General features: G+C 42.9%; 1 protein-coding gene across 1 annotated transcript in view; it reads right to left on the bottom strand.

Moving 5' to 3' along the window:
- The window catches only part of LOC138723182 (serine/threonine-protein kinase TNNI3K-like), a 79,151-nt gene that overhangs the window by 1,483 nt on the left and 54,175 nt on the right, over positions 1-23,493 (bottom strand). The window contains exons 21-24 of the mRNA XM_069862097.1: positions 20,713-20,822; positions 6,612-6,671; positions 5,530-5,699; positions 3,062-3,141 (exon numbers count right to left, since the gene is read on the bottom strand). Of these exons, the coding sequence (XP_069718198.1) occupies positions 3,062-3,141; positions 5,530-5,699; positions 6,612-6,671; positions 20,713-20,822 (420 nt within the window). The remainder of the gene's footprint in view (positions 1-3,061; positions 3,142-5,529; positions 5,700-6,611; positions 6,672-20,712; positions 20,823-23,493) is intronic.

Genomic DNA, 23,493 nt, shown 5'->3' with positions numbered 1-23,493 from the left:
TGCCAAGAGGGATGATGCTGTGTTACGCCACAGCCTGGGATTGCCCTGTTGCACAACTACTCAGTGAGTACAGACACTTCCCTGCCTGCAGGACAGCCTCTGTGCCACAAGCCTTGCCAGGGCCTTCTCTGCAGCCAGGAAACTCTGGTAACTGTTGCAGCAGCATGATGAGCTCATCTGCCAGCATCTGAGAGGTGCAGTGAGCAAGGCGGAGAGTAAAGTAAAAATTAAACTCTGTGTTTACATCAGTCTTAGATTTTAGAGGATAAACAGTTTTCTTTGGGCAGCGTGCATCTGCCCTATGTGATTTCACTGCTTGCCTGGCACTGTTTTAACTCACGATTTGTGATGCTTCCCATGAAGAGCAGATGCTTTGCTTTCTCTGAAGTCATGGCTGTGTTTACTTGTGGAATTTCTATTTTCAGATACACTTAATGAAGAAAATTGTTTACTATCACGAAGGCTCTTGCAGAAACAGAAGCAGAGTGCTTAGGGGTCTTTTACTGAGAAAGAAAAAAAGTGAATGTATTCTCTACTGTTTACGGACTGCAAGTGCAAACGAGGATAATGGAAAACATTGCGCAAAACGCAAATAGAGGAAAAAAGATAAAAATGGACATGAATGGGGAAAGACAGCTGTGAAATCAGTTTATGTGGCATAAATAATGGGTGCAAATATTTGCAGTCATTAGATCAGGCACTCTCATAAAAAGGGGCTCAGAGTTTTGTCTTCTGATGTGCTGCTCTGCATGGCACTGGCTTGATCACTCTAACAAGATCTCGAAGACTGGGATGTAGTCAGAGCAAGTGATGGCTGGGCGGCAGAGTACTGTCGTGGGCCTCCAAAGCAGCTGAGGCTGGTCTTGGCAACAAGGTATGGTGATTCAGCTGCTTCTTGAGTTATTAATACATATCCTAGAGACACTGTAGGACCCAACTTTGAGATGCATAAGCCTGCTTAAATGGAGTATGTGGCAAGGAGTGGCTTTTCATTCCTGCTGTGTTTAGCAGGCAGGATCTCCACTTTCCTCTGTACCAGTCTGCATTTTTCCATTGTTAGCTGAGTTAGCACAAGGCTCAGCTTGACCACCTCTTGGCTGTGATCAAGCTATGCTGCACCACAGGTCTGCTATCCTGATCTGGAACGTGGAAATCTGGCTGGGGCCACCTTCCTTCCCGTGGACATGCTTTGGTTCCCTTTTATGGAAACTATGATTCAAAGAACAGGTACATTTGAAAATACATCTCGAGGTTCCATGAGTGGAGTCTGAAATCACTTCTTAAACGCAGCCATGGAGAGTCTTTTCTCCACTTCATTCCCTTGTGTCCCTTTTAAATACAGACCTGAGGAACCCTCTCCAGTTTTGCCTGGATGGTCCTACTTTATGAGTTCACTAAATATTTCTGATTTGTTCTTGTTTTCTTCCTCCTCAAGCTTTCTAGTTTCCGGGTACCTGATAAAAGTTGTGTCCCAAGGGAATCCACATACAGCAAATAATAACAAAATTTTTGTTCTTTTTTCAGCTTTGAATGTTGTTGCCTCACTACTTGTTATGACAGCAACGCTGATGTTAGTGTTGTACTCGGTAAATATTTGCATGACCGGGTTTTCTTTTTTTCCTCACCCAATGTGCTCAGTTTAGAGGAGGGGAGGGAGTGTAAGAGTCATGCTGAGGGCTGTGAAAAGTGGCAAAGATCACGAGCTTCTGAGATATGCCTCAGGCAGAACAGAATACTGTGTTTTCCTGGTGAGAAAACAGGTAGGAAAGTGTCAGAAAAGAGAGCAGGTGCCAGGAGTGGGGTCAGAAAGCCCCAGGGCAGGGGACAGCAACACCGTAAAGTCAATGGATCCATTCAACACAGTTGCCATTTGAACATGCATAAAAATGTCTGTGAGCATAAAGCATACAGAAGAAAACCCGATGTTTTCCTCGTGCGTACTTAGCAAGTGTGCCTCACAGAAACAAACTTAACGTAGCATGGAACACCTCTGCTCTCAGCAGAGAGACCTTCCTGTTGGGCATTGACCAGCAGTGACTGTGGTGTATGCCTCTACTTAGGAGTCCATGTTGTCTGTCAGAACCCAGTCTCACTCCTTGGTACAGAAGATGTTGATACGGTGCTCTGTCATGTCAGCCTCATGGCTCCTGCCAGTTTTGTTTGCCTCCTTTTGTCATCACATCTCCAAGTCTGATATAAACATTTATGAAAACCCCTCTACCTAGCATTCAGAGCAGAAATGACTGGCACAAGCAGTGCCAAAGCCTTGATTCCTGCCTGCTCGCTGGTGCTTTTGTTAGAGTGTGTCAGAATTATGGAATCACAGAATCATTTAGGTTGGAAAAGGCCTTTAAGATCATTAAGTCCAACTGTAAACCTAACACTGGCATCTCCACCACTAAACCATGTCCCTAAGAGCCACATCAACACGTCACCTCCAGGGGTGGTGAATTTGGGTTTGCATCTGCTGTGTCCAGGTGTACTGCTGTGCTCTGGGATAGTGATCCCTCTAGCAATGGTTTCAGAAAACATCTCTTGGATTTTCACACTTGTACTGGGTGGGGGGAAGGAGATCTAGGATATCTGCGTGGCTCTGGGCAAATGGTGTTAGCACAGTCTGTGGTGCTGCCACCAGGCAAAGGTGATGATGTGTGCTGTGCTGTTGTTTGTTCAGCAAACACAGCAGCCTCTGTGACTAGCCCTGGTCACATGTCAGGGCTGAAATGCGGAGGTGACATGGCCCTGGAGCAGCTGAGGACATTCGGGCAAAGAGATCAGCTGGTACTGGCAGCAGGAACAGCACCGTGGGACAGCAGCGGGAGGCTTTCCAAAAATCACATGCTCAGCAGGTGTAGTCCCACTGTAGTATTGTGGCCTGGAAGGTGAATGAGCTGGGGTATGCTTCTGCTTCACGCCTTCAGATAAAGCCTGTAACACCCTGACAAGCACATACTGAAAGTGGCTTCATGCCAGCCACCAGGTCCTTCTAGGATGCATCAGCTGAGTCTGGTACAAGCAAAGATTGGCATGAAGGTTAGATTGAGAGTCTGCATTTACTCACCATTTTTGTCAATTGGTGGGTACTGGAAGTTTCTTCTCATATCATCCAAAGACGGACCCTGAGAAGGGTGTTGGCCAGTGCTGCAAATGAAATCGGAGGTGTCAGTTTAGATAAGACTGATAAAGGTCACATCTCCAGACCATGAGACCTTTTTCCACAGAATTGGAAGGAAAAGGCAGCAACATGAAATGTATCAACCTGATGCCCAGCCATTGGCATTTGCAGTAAACAAAAGCCAAGAAAAAGTTGTGAAGCGAGAACATGAATCGCATGCTCACATTTCATCCATTCTCAAAGTAGCTTCCCTCAAACACACTGTTTGGGGCTTCACAATTATCTGTACATTACTATTTTAGAAGCGACTCTAGGCATCAATCTAGGATCATTGTAATTTATTTGGTGCATCAATGCTAACAGATTCCCACAAATTAGTTTCACTGGGAAAGAATAGTACTGAATTTTCTTCCCATCATTGACCAAAACCATTGTCCTGCCAACACATTGTTTATTCCTGATCCTAAGGAGCTATCACGTACAGGACTGCCCTCTGCCAGCCCTTCTCAGATTACTGATGGACCGAAACCAAGCACACACAAACCCAAGAAGCCCAAATTGTTCTTCTTTAGTCCTTAGTCCATTTATTTCCAATGAGCTGTTAAAAGGACAAGGCAATGGTTACAGTGATGCTGCCAACAGCACAGGGAAGCCGTGCAGCCCATAGAGGTGCTTCAGGACAGTTTTGATACGAAGGAGAGCTCAGATCTATCAGACCGTATCTGATACTTGAGTGGAGGACTGAAAAAGACCTTCTGGATTTAAATACTTCATGAGAATAACAGCTCAGTGCTGCTCTTTAAAAAGAGGTTCTTTCCTTTGGCCTACCTTCGTGGAGTGTGCATGAGAAGGCTTTTAATTGAAAATACCACTTGCCACAGTTCTCAGGCTTTGACACTTTTTATGGTCCAAGTAGAAGGCACAGTACTAAATAGAACTTTATATCAACTTAATTAGATGCTGTGGATATATATAACTCCCCCAAAGGTCTGTTACCACTAGACTGTCTAAACTTAATGGGTGTATTCATGGCTTCTGGCTTTTATTGAGGAGAGACTAAGGCAGCCTTTTCGTTGTCTGTCTGTGCAGGTTTGGGAGGATATAGGACTAGGTTTACTGAATTACACTACTGCAAAGTGACATGCTATCAGCTTCACTTACTCTTCAAGTTTTTTTCTCTGGAAAAACTGATCAATCTAGCTTTTCAACCTGTAAAGTGAAGTCATGAAGTGGAAAGGGCAGTTCAGTGAATTGTCCATGCAGCAGAACATGAAACATTGATACCAGCTGACAACAGCAGGACACAGACTGGTTGTTTCAGGCTCTCTTGGGACACAATTATTACTCTACCACCGATGCAAGAGCTGGGAGGCACAGGATAGGTCTGTGCCACTGAATTTCCCAGCTTCTTTAAGACACATCTTTAAGAAGGATGGATGGATTCATGTTCCCTATAGAGATGCTGCTTGTCGATGCCTGGACAGACAGTATGACGTGTGGGAGGAGGTAGGAGAGCTGCCTGGCAGGCTGGAGATAGTTTAATGTGGATCAGGCATATCCTGAAGGAGCAGGCAAAGCTTCCTCCAGCTCAGCTGATGCCTCTGGAATATTGTTTCTACCCACCTTTCACTATCCCACCCACCTCCACAATGCTCCTGACTTCCCTCTCACTGGACCACTCACCTCTTTCCCTAATTCTTTCTGCTGTTACTCCTCTGCATTGCAGGGCTTCTCCACCACCCATCCACATATCCACTCCCCTGACCTCTTGCCCACCTTTCTGGAAATGGAAAGCCCTTTGAGGATTGACCTGCAATGGTATGGATCATGTATACATTTACTGTACCACTTGCATTATTGAAGGTCATCCATTGTTAAGGACAAGAAGCACTTCTTCAGGCAGAGGAAAATAATAAGGTCTATTTTGTGAAAACACTATATAGTCAGAGACTGAAGCAATAAAACAGTGAATGACTGTCCTCTCGGATAGGCAGTCATCGGTCTGCTGTTTCACATGATAAAACAGTGGTACTGCATATAGAGCTCATACACAGTAGGACTTGACTGTCTGCTATTTTTATGTTACTCATAGTAAAAAATGAAAATTCTTAGCTGTTTTCTTGGCAGTTGGATGGCTCACACAGCATTCAGATAATCCAAATGCCATGTGCTACAGCAGTTACAGGAGAGGACAAGACTGCAGAAGTGCTTTTCTTCGCTGGCTCTGGCAGTGGATCAGCCCCAGGGTGTGTTTCTGCTGCTAGCTTCCCATGCAGCCACATCCCCCAGCTGGCCACAATCCCTGCTGCAGGGGCTTTCTGTTGGTGGCACATGAGCTATGCAGTCTTGGGGAGGACTCTTTCTGTCCCTTTCCGAGTCATGCTCTCCTTAGCCCTACCATGACTGGTACATACCTCTGCGACCAGACAGCATAAGCTCGTGCATTCAAGGCATATTCCAACTCAAACCGACTACGCAGTGCTGCAACGTGGCTACGGCCAGGACCTCCTCGTGCAACAAGACAGTCTGAAGATGAAGAGGGAGACAGAGAACCACTGCTGTTGCTGGAAGCTGGAGACATTAACTAGATTTTAAAAAAAAGGCACTGTTATTACATAGAATTATAGAATGGTTTGAGTTGGAAGAGATTGAGAAGATCATCCAGTTCCAGCGTCACTGCCATGTCCAGGGACACCACCCATTAGATCAGGCTGCCCAAGGCCCCATCCAGCCTGGCCTTGAACACCTCCAGGGATGGGACAGCCACAGCTTCCCTGGGAACCTGTGCCAGCACCTCACCACTCTCAATGTGAAGAATTTCTTCTTAAAGTCTGTCTTCCCCCCTCCAAATTAAAGCCGTTCCCCCTCGGCCTATCACTACATGCCCTTGTAAAATGTCCCTCCCTATCTTTCTTGTATGTCTCCTTTAGGTACTGGAAGGCTATTATATGGTGTCTTCGGAGCCTTCTCTACTCGAGGCTGAACAACCCCAGTTCTCTCAGCCTGTCCTCATAGCAGAGGTGCTCCAGCCCTCTGATCATCTTTGAAGCCCTCCTCTGGACTTGTTCCAGCAGTTCCATATCCTTCTTATATTGGGGATTCCAGAACTAGACACAGTACTCCAAGTGGGGTCTCACAAGAGTGGAATAGAGGGCAGAATCACCTCCCTTGGCCTACTGGCCACACTTCTTTTGATGTGGCCCAGGATATGATTGGCCTTCTGGGCTGTGAGCGTGCATAGACACCTCATGTCGAGCTCCTCATTCAGTGTATACCTCTGAGTAGCTCCTGATGCTCCCAGCAACATCCCGTCCTTGCCTCCCATATAAACCTTATTGACTACATGCCTTATAAACATAATGCATTGGCTAATAATAGGACAAAGCAGCACAAGCAGCTTGCAGGCTCCAAAGCCACTGCTTTCCTCAGCTGCTGCTGCTCTCCTCACTTGTAGTCCCAGCCACACAGCACACACGCAGACACTGCAGTGTCTTACCTCAATATTGCACAGACATTCTTCTAGTTTGGTGACTACTTCTGAAAATTCTGGTCTTCCCTGTGAACACAACAGGAAAGGCACAGCTGTGTTAATAACAGAAGTGGGGCATATCTGCAGTGATTAAACTGACTCACAGGTAGGCGATGAGTCACAGCTCCCCTCCATTTCCCTTTCTCTGAATTTCATAGCATTGCCTTCAGTTTGCTTGGGAATCTGATGGGAATTGCAAGTTCAGTACTAGGCTACAAAACTAAAACGTGTGCATATAACAACTCTAACTGCATTTTTATTCTCTTCTGTAACAATTAGAATTTAGCTAATAATGAGTAGACCATGAGAATACAAAAATGCTAACAATAAATTATTGGCTCTACTTATACATCATATAATCTTCCTCTTTTCCCATGAAGAAGACTTTGAGCACAGCAAGAGCTATGAAGAGCAGTGGACAAGCTCCTGACCGACACTTGCACTTACAACTGCCCTCCTCCTTCTCTTGTGGGTGTACTGGCATCGCTCCATGGGCACCGCTCTACGCGCTGTTCCCCCAGGTTGCTCAACCCATTCCCGGACATGTCTCCAACTCTGTGAGCTTTATGTGGCACAAGGGTTTGTGGAGGCCATGCCAGGGACAGGATCAGGTATCTGAGGGGAATAGTAAATAAATCTCCTTCTTACTATTTCTGGTCAATGTTCTGTTGCAGTTTAGAACACGGCCTTCCCAGGGAAATCTGGGCTTAATGAAAGCATTTCACACAATAGTATTTGACAGAGAGGTACTGTAAATAGCTTAATTAAATAACTGTTAAACAAGCTCCTCATTACCATTGCCACATCATCCTTAACAAAATTGCTCACAAGAGGTAGGCATATTTTAAGAGCTTTAGGACAAAGTCCTGCAGCCCTCACGTCTACAGGTGACAGCAAAGAGATAATATACACAAATAAGACTTCAGGTTTTAGCCCTCTGTGAGAAAGTATAGCAACACAATGGGTGTTAAATTCTTTTCTTTATCAAAATGATAAGAAAGAAAATAATCAGTCCATTTTAAGTTCCATAGACTTGTCCTTGTCTGCAGTTACACTGGAAAAGGAGAGAGGAAAGGATGTTTACTGGTGTCATCAGCAGTGTCCTGCATGATATATTCTCCCTGTGGTTGTGGCTGAAGGCAGTGAGACAGTCCACATTCCTCTGCTGCCCCGGCCAGCATATCTCTGGTGGAGCTGCAGTGTTGCTTCTTGTGTGTCCCTGCAGGCCAGCTGTGGTGGGCTGGCTGGTGAAGAAGAGCTGTGATGAGCTGGGCTGCAGAAACCCGGGGCACAGACCTCAGCCCATTCGTCCTAACTTTTCCTACTGGCCTTTCTGCGAAGGATGAGCTGTCAGAGAGGGGAATTTCACCAACATTTGACAGTCCCCTGGATGCTTCCCTTCTCAGCTGGTCTATAAAGCCTTCTGCTCTTCTGACTGCTTTAATCTTTCTGCTGCACAATGCCAACAGCCACATTGAAATGCTCCACTTGAAAAAGCCCCTTGGAAAGACACTGTTCCCACAAGAATCTCAGGCTCCAGGAAGCACCGCTCCAAGTAACTTATGCCTAGGGAAACACTGGGGAAAATTACCATGGCAAAACCCATCCTCTGAACAGAGTCCTTCACAGGAACAAGGAGTCCTCAGAGTTGGCCCTTCTTTAGCTGAGTGAAGACCAGTGGAAAGAAGGGAGATCTCACCAAGTGACTGGACAGAAACTCAGAAACTTTTTTTGTGAGATGATTTCAGTAGTTCCTTTTATAAAGAACTATGTTACAGAGCAGTATATGAGTACATTAGAGTATCCCTGAGCTCTAGTCTATAAAATATTCAAGAAATGCTGCATTTATTGCACGTGATAAGCTCTATCACCTTCAATGGAACTTGATCAGAGCCCATCAGAGCCCATGGAAGAACTGACTGTAACATAAGTGTTGTACTTAATAAAAGTAAAACAATGTTTATTTACTATATGGAACTAAGCCCCAGGTACTCTAAAGCTTACAAATGAAAACAGCTACTGCAAAACTCTGCATAAGAGACACTATCTAATTTTCTGGTTGTCAGTATGCCTTTGGAAGCAACTGCTGCCAAAAGTTTCTGGAAAGCAGATGTTCTAGTACCTGATAAATCATAAGAATGACATGACAGATGGGAGCTAGTTTTCAGTTGGGATGATCCTTGAATGAAATTAAAGGCAAAGAAAAGATACATTTTCACATTCGGAATCATTTCATAGACATCCAGTAAAATCCATGCAGATATGCTCCATTTTCTATCACTCTGTATTTTTTTTTTTTTTTTCAGTTTTTACTGGGTCTCAGCAAGGATTCACAGGTCAGAAGGTTTGCTCAATTTAAAAAAATAGCATACGGTCCATCCTCTTGAATGGTATGCCCAGGAGCCATCACTGTGTTGAGGGTTATTATAGACACCAGAGAGCTAAGAGAGACGCTGAAAGAACTGATCATTAATCTCTTTGATGAATTTACATCAGTACTGCAGATTTGTGTTGGTGGTTTGGGTAGGCTGTTGGTCGCACAACAAACCTTCCATGATGAGAGGGTGATAACACTACTTTATTTTTCTCTATGCAGTGGCCCTCCAGAGACTATTCCAAGGCTCCCAAAAATAACTCAAAACCTTTGTTACCAAGAATGGTAGCAAAACACCTTTAATACAGATCATTTTAAAAAGTTTTAGCCCACATCCTGTGTAAAGTTCAATCCATCCACTGGCTGGTTGAACTATCAATTGCCTTATGATTCTGACACACAATTCTAAAACATCAGCAAGATTAAATGATGTTGGGCTGATACTGATGAGAAAGACGGTGCATTAGGATTCGGAAAAGATTTTTTTTTATTTGGGCTAAATGAGCTGTAGAAATGCTAACAAGAGACAGTGACTATATTCATTACATAGCGCTCACTTAAGTCAACATTTTAATATGACATCTTATTAATAAATTTAAACAGAATTCAAGTTACACGCTGATGATTATTAGCAGCTACTTTATAGCTACATGGAAAACAAATCAAACATCCCCACCTCCCACATTAGCTCATAAGTGCAAAGACAAGAGCATATTCAAGAATCCAGGAAACACTAATAACAACAAATAAATTAGCTACACCCTGTGCTGCAAATATACTTTATCCATTATTCACTGTTCTCACCTTGATATACGTACATGATGAGTAAGGAGCACAGTAAGGGGCAAAGCTCACCAAAAGTGGCAAATCATTCACCAAAGTCACACAAACCTCCCCCGTATGCTGTCTTGGTGGAACACCAAGCATGTGCTTTAGTTCACTAAACCAGGTAAGAAAGCTCTTGGGTATCCAGGACAAGGACAGGTTTAGGCACATAATCTGTCTTCCTAAGCTAGTCCAAACCGAAAAGGGACTCCAGGGCACAAATCCAGGACACTGTTTCTGGTAGGATATTCAAAGTCAGAGTACCTGGTTCAGTAATACAAAGCTTTAATATGAAACAAGGCCTCCCGTAACACCAGAAAACTACACAGGCTCCAAAATCTGCTCCCATTCATCAGAACAGAAGCTTCCACATTGTTCAGTTAAAACCTTGAATTCCAGAATAGTACCAATAAATCAACCGACTAGGCCAAAGTTTCCAAACCTGAAGTCTATCCCTGTAATGCATCTTCTAAAGCAGCTAACCCACTTTGTGGAACATTTTCCAAGCGAATTGAATTCCCGACCTCTGGAGTATGCTACTTGACTTTTCAGGCAGTTTGGAGCCATGTGCAAAAACAGTCATGCAACTGCTGCAGTGGCAGATTTAGAGATGGCTTCATAGAGCACACAGAACCTCTTGCCTGGCTGAGAAGCATGCCTGCTCAGGAGCATATAAAGGACCTTCCCATCTCTATAGTCACCTGTGTGAGAAATGCTTCATAGAGATGATATTCATCTGGCTGCTTTCTATTTTCTGTCACCAAGGAACACTGTCAAAGCATGGAAGTTATGAACAAACCCCGAATTCTTGTGTTCCCAGGAGCTAGAGGAGCATAATGAGGCTCCCGTGATCCAAGAGGAGGTGGTCAGAGCTTTGCTAGCCCGACTGGACAGCTACAAGTCTATGGGGCCGGACGGGATTCACCCTAGGGTACTGAAGGAGCTGGCGGATGTGCTGGCCAAACCCCTTTCCATCACCTTCCAACAGTCCTGGAAGACTGGGGAAGTCCCACTGGACTGGAGGCTGGCTGATGTTGTGCCCATCTACAAAAAGGGCCGCAGGGAGGACCCAGGAAACTACAGGCCTGTCAGTCTGACCTCAGTGCCAGGGAAAAGTCATGGAGCAGGTGATCTTGAGTGCTCTCATGAGGCACATGCAAGAGAACCGGGTGATCAGGCCCAGTCAACATGGGCTCACAGAAGGCAGGTCTTGCCAGACTAACCTGATCGCCTTCTATGACAAAGTGACTCGGCTGCTGGATGAGGGAAAGGCTGTGGATGTGGTCTTCCTGGACTTCAGCAAAGCCTTTGACACAGTTTCTCACAGCATTCTGCTTGAGAAACTGTCAGCCTCTGGCCTGGACAGGCGCACACTCTCCTGGGTGGAAAACTGGTTGGCTGGCCGGGCCCAGAGAGTGGTGGGAAATGGTGTGAAATCCAGCTGGAGGCCAGTGACAAGTGGGGTCCCCCAGGGCTCAGTGCTGGGTCCAGCCCTGTTCAATGTCTTCATCAATGATCTGGATGAAGGCATCGAGTGCACCCTTAGCAAGTTTGCGGATGACACTAAGCTGGGTGGAAGTGTCGATCTGCTGGAGGGTCGGGAGGCTCTGCAAAGGGATCTGAACAGGCTGGACTGCTGGGCAGAGTCCAGTGGCATGAGGTTTAACAAGACCAAATGCTGGGTCCTGCACTTGGGGCACAACAACCCTATGCAGTGCTACAGACTAGGAGAAGTCTGTCTAGAAAGCTGTCTGGAGGAGAGGGACCTGGGGGTGTTGGTTGACAACCGATTGAATATGAGCCAGCAGTGTGCCCAGGTGGCCAAGAAGGCCAATGGCATCTTGGCTTGTATCAGAAACGGCGTGACCAGCAGGTCCAGGGAGGTTATCCTCCCTCTGTACTCGGCACTGGTGAGACCGCTCCTCGAATCCTGTGTTCAGTTCTGGGCCCCTCACCATAAGAAGGACATTGAGGCTCTGGAACGAGTCCAGAGAAGAGCAATAAAGCTGGTGAAGGGGCTGGAGAACAGGCCTTATGAGGAACGGCTGAGAGAGCTGGGGTTGTTTAGCCTGGAGAAGAGGAGGCTGAGGGGAGACCTCATTGCTCTCTACAACTACCTGAAAGGACGTTGTAGAGAGGAGGGTGCTGGCCTCTTCTTCCAAGTGACAGGGGACAGGACAAGAGGGAATGGCCTCAAGCTCCGCCAGGGGAGGTTTAGGCTAGACGTTAGGAAAAAATTCTTTACAGAAAGGGTCATTGGGCACTGGAACAGGCTGCCCAGGGAGGTGGTTGAGTCACCTTCCCTGGAGGTGTTTAAGGCACGGGTGGATGAAGTGCTGAGGGATATGGTTTAGTGTTTGATGGGAACGGTTGGACTCGATGATCCGGTGGGTCTCTTCCAACCTGGTTATTCTGTGATTCTGTGATTCTTTGACTGCCAGAGCAGTAAGATTATTAGTGAGACAGCCTTGACTCATCTCAACTAGCACAAGTGCCCACATACATATCTATTGCTGCATTTTCATGTGCAAATAGACAGGTCTGTATCTAATCCACCCAGTCAGGAGATACAGCTGGCACATAACATCTAGAAATAGCTGGTTGTCAAACCTACTTTGGAAGCTTTGACCCTCAATATAAGGAAAGAGCTATATAGACCAGTTAGGAGAAAGTCACTGGTGTCCCTTACCTTGGATCATGTCAAGCACCATTAAACCTGTCTATGGCCCTGAAGGCTATCAGTGTGAGGATGATGGTGGTTGTGCAATCTTGCCTTAGTTAGTTCACGTTCTCTCTAAAGCAGACGTAGCAACAAACTGCAAAAGCCCACATCAAACAATCTTTCATTAACCACCATTTTTTAACAGCACAAGAGGACAGTTGTGCACTGTATTTGGTTAAATGCTGTTGCTATGGAGTTCATTGGCACAATCAGACTGACTTGTCTGGTCCTTACAAACTAGTCACAATTACAGCTCGTTAGAAAGGTGCTGCAGCAACAACTGCACTGCAATAACTCATTCTTAAACTGACTCCTGACCTGCAAACATGAGACAGTAATTGCAGCAGATGCAACACACATTTTTGATATTTGCAGTACAGTTGCTTTCTATCCTAAAGAAGAGTTAATTAATTGTAACACGTATCTGAGGATTGTCTTTATCAGCACTAATCAGAGCTCCACATGAAAATTCCCAGGATATCAGCTAGGAAAGGAATATTCATTGTTCTTACTATTTAAAGACTCTGAAAATTGGATTCCATATCATGCAGTGGGAAAATCAGAATAGTAGGAAGACTCATAAAGAGTTTAGGGAGCTGGAATCAGAGAGGCCCATTTTAAGATCAGCGGTGACATTGCTGATGGGAATGAACCACTCTGAGCAATCTATGCATGTGGAATGCATACGTTATTGGCTCGTGCCTTGCCTGCCTTGAAGTTTTATTGCTTTCTTACTTCCCTAAGCAATGAAAAATGCATCCCAAACCAGCAGCAATAATAATAATAAGAAATGTAGTAATTTTGAAATATAATAGAACAGATGGCTTTCAGTTTTTTGAACAAATATGTCATGTCATGGCATAGAAAAAAAAAAAAAAGTCTGGTAATTAGATGCACAGGAGAAACAGGAGAATTACATGATGATTCTGAAAAGCCATCAAGTGCCTGGATGAAACAGGAGGCTGGTGGAGGGCTGGGAGGCAGAGATGATGGTAGTGAGCTGGGCAATGCACGTGGACAGGCCAACAGAACTGGGCACTGACAGAGAGAATGCAGTTCAGAGTGGAGAGAGGGAGCCACTGGGCATCACCATTAACTCCCAGACTCTCTTTCTGTCCTAAGTGACAGCGGACAGGACAAGGGGGAATGGCCTCAAGCTACACCAGGGGAGGTTCAGACTAGATATCAGAATGAAATTTTTCACAGAAAGGGTCATCAGGCTGCCCAGGGAGGTGGTAGAGTCACCATCCCTGGAGGTATTTAAAAGACAGGTAGATGAGGTGCTTAGGGACACAGTTTAGTGGCAGATAGGAATCATTGGACTCAATGATCCAAGAGGTCTTTTCCAAACTGGTGATTTTGTGATTCTACGAAATTTCAGCATTTTTGCCACCTGAGGCTGGCAAGGAAGAGTGTGGTTGTCACTGCCAACCTTTCTCATCTTCCCGTACTTCCCATAGTATCCTCATCACAGAACTTCCCTTATCATTGGTTGGAGTCTTGCCATGTATTCACGAAGTCTTACGCTGGGAGTTGGCTACACCATTATCAATCACTGCTATTGGCAGGTTTCAAGGGGAAATGCAAAAATTGGTGTCACCTCTGGAACTGTTAATGCTTTCATAGGTGATTATCCAAGAGACCCTCCACATGCACATGAGCTGATGTCCTACATTCTCCAGGCAACAGCTGGAATGGCCTTGCTACAGAGAGGTCCTGTAAGTGACCCCTCATCTGTCTCTGCAGACACTGAGGGCAGAGCCAGAGGACACCAGAATGTGATTTCTGCAAAGCAGAAGGGGAAAGATTTACAGCTGAATCTATTTGTTCTTTTTTAGTACCAAAATATATTTAACACTTGATATTTAGCGAATAGCCAACATAGTGAGAGTACTCTTTGAATAAATCAATATTAAAGGAACAGGCACCTTCCTGGAATTTCAGAGAGTAAAAAGCAACGAGTAATTATTTTTTGCCCTCAATAATACAAGAGAACCACTTTCTTTGTATTGGAACAAGTGAAAAAAAAAAGATTTCCCAGCTCCAAAGTTCACAAATATGATCTTTTTAGGATTAAAGCTACATTAGGAAATGGAGATCAAGAACAAGAATACTTCTACAACTTGTAAATTGTGTTCCTATTCCTCTTTTACAGCTGCTCCTGTAAAACCTGACACCTTCAGCATCCCTTAGGGGATGCTTAGGACAAGTCAGAAGTGCTTTTAAGATGTTCTGTGCCCCAGTCAAAAGGAGCAATTCCAGGAAATTGAAAGACCCCACAGGATGAAGAAAAAGGGCTGGAGTCCTGCAGAGATGGTTTCCTTGCTTGGAGATCAGTGTGGCTTCTTGGTCAGTGCATTAACAACCTGAGCCACTGGTGAGCATTCAGCATTAGTTTTGAATGGGAGACCCAAGGTAACACACGTAGCTGTCACATCTTTTAGCTTCTTAAGGTAGTTGTGGTGTTTTATCTCCTGAAGTCCCATACAACACTTCACACTTGTCACCTACATTTCCCTCTCCCACTGTAGTGAGGGAACACTTGTTCCTGTGGGCTAACTCTCGTTTCTCTACACCTGCCAAAAGCCATCTTTGAACATGCTCTTTCATCTGACAGTTTAAAATTTTGCCTGCAGCCATATCACTGCCTGCAGTCAAATCACCCAAGGCTGAGATCCCATGTAAGCAGTCAGGCTCAGGAAGGTTCGGTATACTCCATGCTTGGACAAAAGCTGCTGAGGAAGCAAAGCAAAATGTGACAGCCCATCTTGGAGCCCAATGGTTGTTTTCTTAGCTTCAAGTATTCCTATTGCTTAGGCTAATCGTGGCTTTGCATCTGTTATTGCTACTCATGCAGCCTTTGACCTCAGAGTCTTGCTCCCTCTCTCGCTACAGACTGCAAGGTCTGTTCCAAGTTTTCAAAAGGCACAGTATTTTCTCTTTCACCTCCTAGACCATCATCATGTGTTTCCAGTGAGCTTTCTTTTGTGGATGAGACTTCCTTGTCTTTGGCTACACCAGTTTTACTAAGCCACGTGCCAGCAAGTGGAACTATCAGTTCTGCAAGGCAGTGAAGAAATTTTCTGGTGGAGCAATTCTTCAAAAGAGCAGGGAAATTCTGGTCCACTATTGTGTCATTTACAATGCTAGCAGCCCTGCCAGGAGGCTGAGATGCATTAGTGATAAATGCCTGATAAACTCAGCTCAATGTTAAGTGCGAAGCTCTGTAGGGTCTACATGGCCCGAATTACATGTGAACAAATTGTACTCATATGCCGTTACTCAGGATGCATTATCTGGATAAAGTCTGAGGGACTGTTGTTGGGTGATTAGCTGTAGGGACTAATGGGATCTCTGCACTGTTGCAGAATATGCCTGCAGAGCTGCCACTGCCTTGCATCTGATAGGCTGGCTGAAAAATCTTATCCAGTGTTGCAAGTGGATATGTGTGCGTTTGCTGCCTGTGAGATGATACAGCAGAAGGCTGTAATTGATTTTATTATCCACTCTCAATTTTCAGCCACTGTATGTTACAAGGAGACCACCAGAGTATTTTCAAGTTTGTATTTTCCTAACAATATGCTTATGTATGCAATTTTGCCTTTTAAATTTCCTATTTGTCACAGGAGATGTTAGTCTCTCTTGTTTAGTCTTGGCCTTTTTAACTGGAAACTTGAACAAGGTCGAGCAAATGAACTCACATCAAAAAACTCCAGATGCAGCCCAGTGTGAACATTATCTTACTATGGAATCCGCTAACCACTGCTTAGCTCAGGTAGTGAAGTTGTAGCCATATCTATTGTTGGATCTGACAAAGAAAAATGGCACTTTCTACAAGATTATAGGCTTCGTGCAATGTTAACTGCGAATAAAATGTCCATATGCCTACAGACATCACTAAGGCGTGTTCAGAAGTACACTGATCACAAAAGGAGTGGCTCAATCTCAAGCTTCAATGGCATATTGATAGAGTTGTTCTCTCAAGAGCTTTTCAGAAACGTGCCTGTGAATGATGAAGCAGAGGCCCTGAAAGAGGATTTCTACAGACCTGCTACTAACACAAGCAATCAGAGGCAGTGGGGAGATTTACAGACTACAGCACTGCATGACCTTTCAAAGATTGATAATGGTGGATTCTTTTTAGAAGGAAAAGAAAGAACAGTAAGGTAAGAATCAGAATGAAACTCAAAACACAGAAGTAAAAATAGAGTTTGATTTTCCATCATCGTGCATTTATTGAGGACATACCTGAGTGAATCAGTGGTCATTAGCAAAATTCAGGGACATGTTATACCTCCTGTACACTGGCATATGTGGCTATAAAAATATCAAAGTATTCATGAGCAAGTCTAAGTAGGTGGTAGCCATGGATTCCTAACCTTGCAGTCAGGCTAAAATGAAAACCTATAGTGGATTATATTGGACTAATATAAGACAGGGACAGGAAAGTAGTATATTAGTACATTTCTCTGCTTATAAAAAGAAAGCAGAGGAACAGTACAAACTTCAAGATTTTCCTACTCTGTCTTCTGAAAGCTGATGGATATTTTTAATCGGCAAGAAAATTGCCTTTAAAGAGCACCCTTACACTCCTTCAAATTACTCATACATTCACAGCACTCCTGAGTATGAGAATGCTATTGATAGAGTGGCATTTGAATAACTTTAACAGCGAGAGGTTATTTTTAGAATAATACAGTACCAGAGCAGCATTCTGAAATGCTCTCTGTGGAAGGAGTCACAAAGGGGATCCTCTGCCACTTTAAGAATGAAAGCAAGAAACATACCATGGTTTTGTAACTGTGATGGAGTAGATTTGGAAACTTCTGCCAGAGATGCAAAAGCTTTTTTTTTTTTTTGTCACTTCTCCCAAGTGACAGGGGACAGGACAAGAGGGAATGGCCTCAAGCTCTGCCAGGGGAGGTTCAAGCTGGACATTAGAAAAAAAAATTTCATGGAAAGGGTCATTGGGCACTTGAACAGGCTGCCCAGGGAGGTGGTTGAGTCACCTTCCCTGGAGGTGTTTAAAGGACAGGTGGATGAGGTGCTGAGGGGCATGGTTCAGTGACTGATAGGAATGGTTGGACTCGATGATCCAGTGTCTCTTTTCCAACCTGGTGATTCTATGAGTCTATGATTTTTAAAGTGTTTTTGAACTAATGCACTGAATGATGTTCCTTTGCATTTGAAGACAGTTTAAAAAGCAATAGTTTATGTTGGTTTAAATAAATTCTACCTAATAAAAGAATTTGGTTTGTATCACCATCTCAGAGGCAAGAGTTTCTACCATCCCACATCCTTCTTCCAATGTCTCTCTGTAGGTCTACTCTTCTGCTCCCAAGACAGGGATTGTCTTCTTTGAGCAAATCCCCCTGAAAGTCACCTTAATAAAATTGTACCAATCTTAAACCTTTCTTAAAAGTTTGTATCTTCAAAATGCTGCATTTCTATACTCCCTTCATCCCCAGTCCTGGCTCTTGATGATGTTGATATCTCTGTACTGCAGGAAGGGCTTTCAAATGCAATCGGTTAATTTTATTGGATGTTATTAAATGTGGCCATAACATCAGAGTGTCATCGTCGTAGTGGTCTAAGGTGATAATGTCTTATCATTCCTGGGTTCAGATATTACCTAAATGGTTGATGTTATGCTGCAACTAGAAAGGCTATTTTGTACCACCTAGATAAACATCCCAAACAGCTATTTAATCTATATAATAATAATAATAATAATAATAATAATAATAATCCTCATTGTGATAAATTCCATTTTGTCATTTAGAAGACATTGGGAATGACACATTTAGCAGAATGTATGAAATCCTTACAAAGGAGTTGCTTTAAAAGTATTTAACAATCAAAGCATGGCAGTCTTCATCAAAAACAGAAGGCAGCTTAAAACTCCATAAGAATAGGCATTTCATTGGAAGCCACTGCCAGAATTAAAGGAGTGTGATGTGCAAAAGATGGTACCATTTTACAGACCATAAACTGGTGATCCATGTGGATTGCCAGAAGAAGGCAAAAATGTTTCTCTGTTACCAGGAAACAGTCTTACCTGCAAACACAGAAAGTGTACTAAGTTCCAGAATTATTCTACAAGAAAAAACCACAAACCATAAAGGTGGAGAAAGGTAAGAAGAAAAGTCAGGAGCAGAATAACAGGAGAGTACAGTATGATGAAAAGCAACCCTTATCAGATGGAAGAAAACGTTCTGGAATTGAACTGTGTGAAGAGTGAGGTTTTGAAAATACAGCACAATGCTTCAGCCAAAGACAAGAATGCAAAATCCAGAACAAAAACTTAACTATAGTAGAAATGTCAAGGATTCAGGAAGGACTTTTTGGACACACAAATAATCACAGATATCAAAACAAAAAATATGCTATAAATTGTGGATGTTAGGAAGTGCAAAACGTGCCAAAACTATAAAAAATTGATAATTTACACCTGGTCTACCCAGTATCCTCAGTTCTGCAGAAAATGGAAATATATTACTAGGCAGTTATACCAGTCTTCAGATTAACAGTTCTGTGCATAAAGAAGATATGTAGGATTTGCAAGGCTTCCAAAACTATCCACCTTATCAAAACTACCACATACTCAAAGAAGGTGAAGTGCCACTGGAGGAACAGGAAGAGGCTTGTTTGCTAGAATTAGAAATGGTAGTTTTTAGACAGAAAGTGAAATGCCTTTAATTCCTTGCAGAAAAAATGAAGATGAAAACTCTACTACTAATGCTATATTGTACCTACCATCTGTGGAATATGCTAATGCTTCACCTTTAGAGGTAAAAGAAAGTGAGGAAAAAACAGTTATGACTCTTCTTTTCCTTTCTGCAAAACTGCAGATAAGTTACCACAGCTTTCCTGAAAGTTACTAGCATCATTGTGTTGGAAGAGTTCAAGAAGCCCAAACTCAGAAAATAGCTTGTGATTAAAATATTCTAAAAAATTAAAAGTAATTCACCTCAATTTTACTCAATTATCTGAATTGTGGTTTTGGTAATGGGAAGAATCAGACAGAAACCACATCTGGTCATCTTGGAGCCAAACAGAACCGCACTGAATATAAGTGAGAGAAAGACAACTCAAGAAACGTTCGCTGATCAGAGCAGCCAGTGGTGTTCATGACCTGGAACGTATCTCATGAATTAAATGTAAAAATTTACATTTACAGTTCTCAAAACCAAGTCTGCTCTCTGTAATGTACAAGTTGCAGTACTTAAAACGTTTCAGTGCTTGGCTTACTACTGTTTGCTTGATGGAAAGTACAAAATCTTCCAGTCTCTATTAAATTCTATCTCCAATCCACATTGCTCACTAAGTTTTCTGGTCCTCTTTCCCTAATAAAGCACAGGCACCTGTTAAGTTCCTGGTGGCAAGGCCTCATGTTTGGCTTTCTCCAGGACAGTTGCCCTTCCCCTCACACCCTGATAGACTACTTTTAGATGCCTTTGTGGCAATCTGATAATCGATCACTGCATGCTTTCCAAACACTTAACTAGGGCTGCTGTTCAGGAACTAAATGTAAACACAGAAGGAGTTCTGGGCAGATTCAAAAAATTCCTAATTCTTTATTTCTTAAACTTCCAAACTGTTGGTTTGGAATCACTAAAAGATCATCTTATCAGGACTAGTCTCTTGGACCAGGCAACGTGTCCTCATTGGTCTTATCTACTCTGTGTTTGAGAGGAGAAAAATATATTTATTTAAAAGCAATAAACACAGAGACAAGTAAATATAAATAAATAGTCAGAAGTTTACACACTCCAGGGTAATTTGGCTCACTTTGTAGTGGTAGAGATTCCATTTTTATATGGAAATAAAAAAGAATTTGTAGAAAATACCTACAAATATCTGAAAGCAGCAAGCATTTTTCTACTCATTCAATAATAACTCAAGACACAATCGAAGTTACATAACTACATAAAGCTTGGTTGCATGGCTAAACCTTAATTTACTTTCCTCCAAAGCTGACCAACTCTTCTGGATTTTTTGACATATGATTTCCCTGTCTTAGGGTTTGCTGCACCGGTAGGTGGGGTTTTTAGTGAAGCCTCATGAAGTCAGATTGGCTAGTCAAAGCAGAAACACCCACTTTCCTGCTGTCTTGCCTTTCTGGCTGTGCGAAGCAGGACACTCACCTCGGGACAGGCATTCCAGCCCCTCATCAGCAGGGTAGAGATGGGCTTGGGGATGGAGTATCCGATGGGTGGGCGGATGTGGTGATACGCCATGTCGGCTGCTGCCGCCGCTGCAAATGAACAACCAACAGAAACACATTACTGTTAAGGCTGAGCATAGATGAAAACAATCTAACTCAGTTTAAACCCTAAAAACGAGGCTTGGCGGGTGGTGGATGGGGGAATGGGGTGGGGAATAAGTTAACTTTCCACTCACTTTTAAGAAAAAATTAAGAGGATGATAGGTATACTTGAGTTGTAGAGAAGGTGGTAACAGACTCAGACGTCTTAAAATAACCCACATCTGTTTCTGTTACAAAAATTATATGTAAATGTTTCTTTAGTAAAAAATCTAGTAAGTGCCTTTCGATAAGTGCAAGACACTACTGACTAAGACTAAATTGCCATCGTGGTTTCCTAATTGACTTTACAGGTTTAGTGAACCCATGATTAATCTCTCATTCTTTTTGAGCAAAAGTTTTTCAAGTCAAAACAAATGTATTTTGAACTCCTATCAATAGCTAAGTAAAATCCTTGGTTTGCCCGACACTTTAAAAATGATGTGAATATGGAATATGCAGGGAACTGTAAGATTGCAACCACGAGATTGTGACAAGAACTGTCTAATTTTTTTAACCATATCCTGTTCTCATCACAGTATTCATCATAAGAAAAGATTAATTTCAGCCATCATCTGTCCTCATTGCAGCTTTTGTCTGCGTAATGATGTTTCAGAATGTTAATATCAGATTCTCTGATATTGTAACTGCCTGTGGATAGGAGGGGCAAACACAGTTTGCCTAATTTTGATTCCACTCCAACAAGGTTTTGGAAGCATGAATCAGACACTACTAGATTCATCTTTTGCCTAGCTGACACCAAGAATAGAAGACAAATGCAAATCAAATTAAGATAACAATGAAAAGCACTCTATGTTTTTCTGCCAAAGGTAATGCAAGTGATGTATGACCTATTGGCAAAATCTCATCTTACCAAGGTTAATAGGATTTATTCCACCAGTTTAATTGGGTCAGGCTTATACAAAGAAAGGGAGAAACACAGCGTGCCTCTGTATACTTCTATAATACTTTATAAAGTTTGTGTCAATACGGTTTGGGCTTTCCTTTCACTGTCAATGGGCTTTTTCTTAATCTAAAAATATAAATCTGTTTAAAAGTACTTTACAATGGCAGAATAGAACAATGACAATCCATTCGTCTCAAAAATGAGTAAAACAAAAAAGGGTTTGGGTTCTCCCCAAAACTCTGAACTTGGTGATGCTTTCCATCGCTATTGTGTGATATCCTTGAAATTCCAAGTATTTTGTGTTTTGACTGGTTGGTCATATTCTGCCTTTCCTCTGGGTCAGAGCAACTATAAGCCATGAGAGGAATCAATGGCAATCTACCTACAAAAATATTCTATCCATTTGTTCTTGTTTATGGATCAGGGCAACAATAGTAAACTGCAGAATGCCAGTCAACATCTCCTGTATTTGATACCTGGGTGTTCATAATCATAACACGCCATTTCTTCATGCAAGTGTCATCTTTGCATTGTTTTTCTATGCAGGATGCATTGGTTCATTTTCTAAATCTAGTTTCATGTCTATAATCCCCAGACATCTATACCCCTGTCTTTCCTCACAAAACTCTATCCAAAGCACACATGCCAACACTTTTCTGGGTGTGAACTGAATATCATCTGTGAAAAATAACTTCAAAGGATCTTCAGATGTCAGAGAGTTCCCTCTTGCTCCCTGGGCCTTGCAAAACATATTTTAAATGGAAGATTGCTCACCAGGTAACTGCCAATGTCCACTTTTGCATGCAGACTCTGCCTAGAGCACAGAAGGATGCCTTTGCACTGAAGCCTTGTGCAAGCGTGCATGGGATACATAGCACACAAGCAGAGAACTGAGCCACAGTTCTCAGGAAAACAGGATGGGATTGGTCTGGAAACCATTCATGGCTTTCTAACTTGATGACAGACCCACACATCTCACCTACAGCTCAAGCAACGAACACATCGGCACATCTGCTGAAGAACTTGCATCACATATATGCAGACCCCAAAAGAAAACAGTGACAACAAAGGCAGATCAAACAAATAATCCAATGCACCTATCTGCAAAAACACTCTTGCTTTGCTTTTGTAAGCACAACTGTGCTGAGATGACACAGTGTTTATGAAATACAGCTCCTGTGCCTTCTGTGCACATGTATTTGTGCTCCACACTTACACAGTCTCAGCTTGGTTGTTAATCCCAACTGTTTCCTAAACTGTCTACAAACCTGAATGACACTTGCTGTGTGGCCTGAGCCTTAATAGTATAATGATCTGCTAATAAAATTAAGTATCAACCTGTTGCCTAATTGCTATATTTGAAGTATATGCAAACTCTCTGACTGTAAAACCTTCAGCAAAGAAGTAAAGTCTATGGTTCATAAATATTAAATTTTACATTCTCCAGTGACTTCTCAGAACCACCATTCTTTATGTCTTTTTCACCTTGTCTATTTTACAGGTGATCATTGAGCACATTCAGTAGATTTTCTTGCTAACTAGAAGATACGCTGCAGGGTTTGGTTCCATATGAGTGCATGATGCGGACCTCAACAAGCATCATGTTTGACTTAAGGATTTGAAGTCATTTAATTGAGACACCACCTGTTTTAATAGATATTCTATTTGATAAATTAAGTAGTGACTTTGATTCAATACCTATAAAAATGTTTATTA

The sequence above is a fragment of the Phaenicophaeus curvirostris genome, chromosome 8 (assembly GCF_032191515.1).
Source record: "Phaenicophaeus curvirostris isolate KB17595 chromosome 8, BPBGC_Pcur_1.0, whole genome shotgun sequence".
Classification (NCBI taxonomy): Eukaryota; Metazoa; Chordata; class Aves; order Cuculiformes; family Cuculidae; genus Phaenicophaeus; species Phaenicophaeus curvirostris.
The sequence above is the reverse complement of the archived record's forward strand: the minus strand, read 5'-3'. Positions and strand labels throughout refer to the sequence as shown.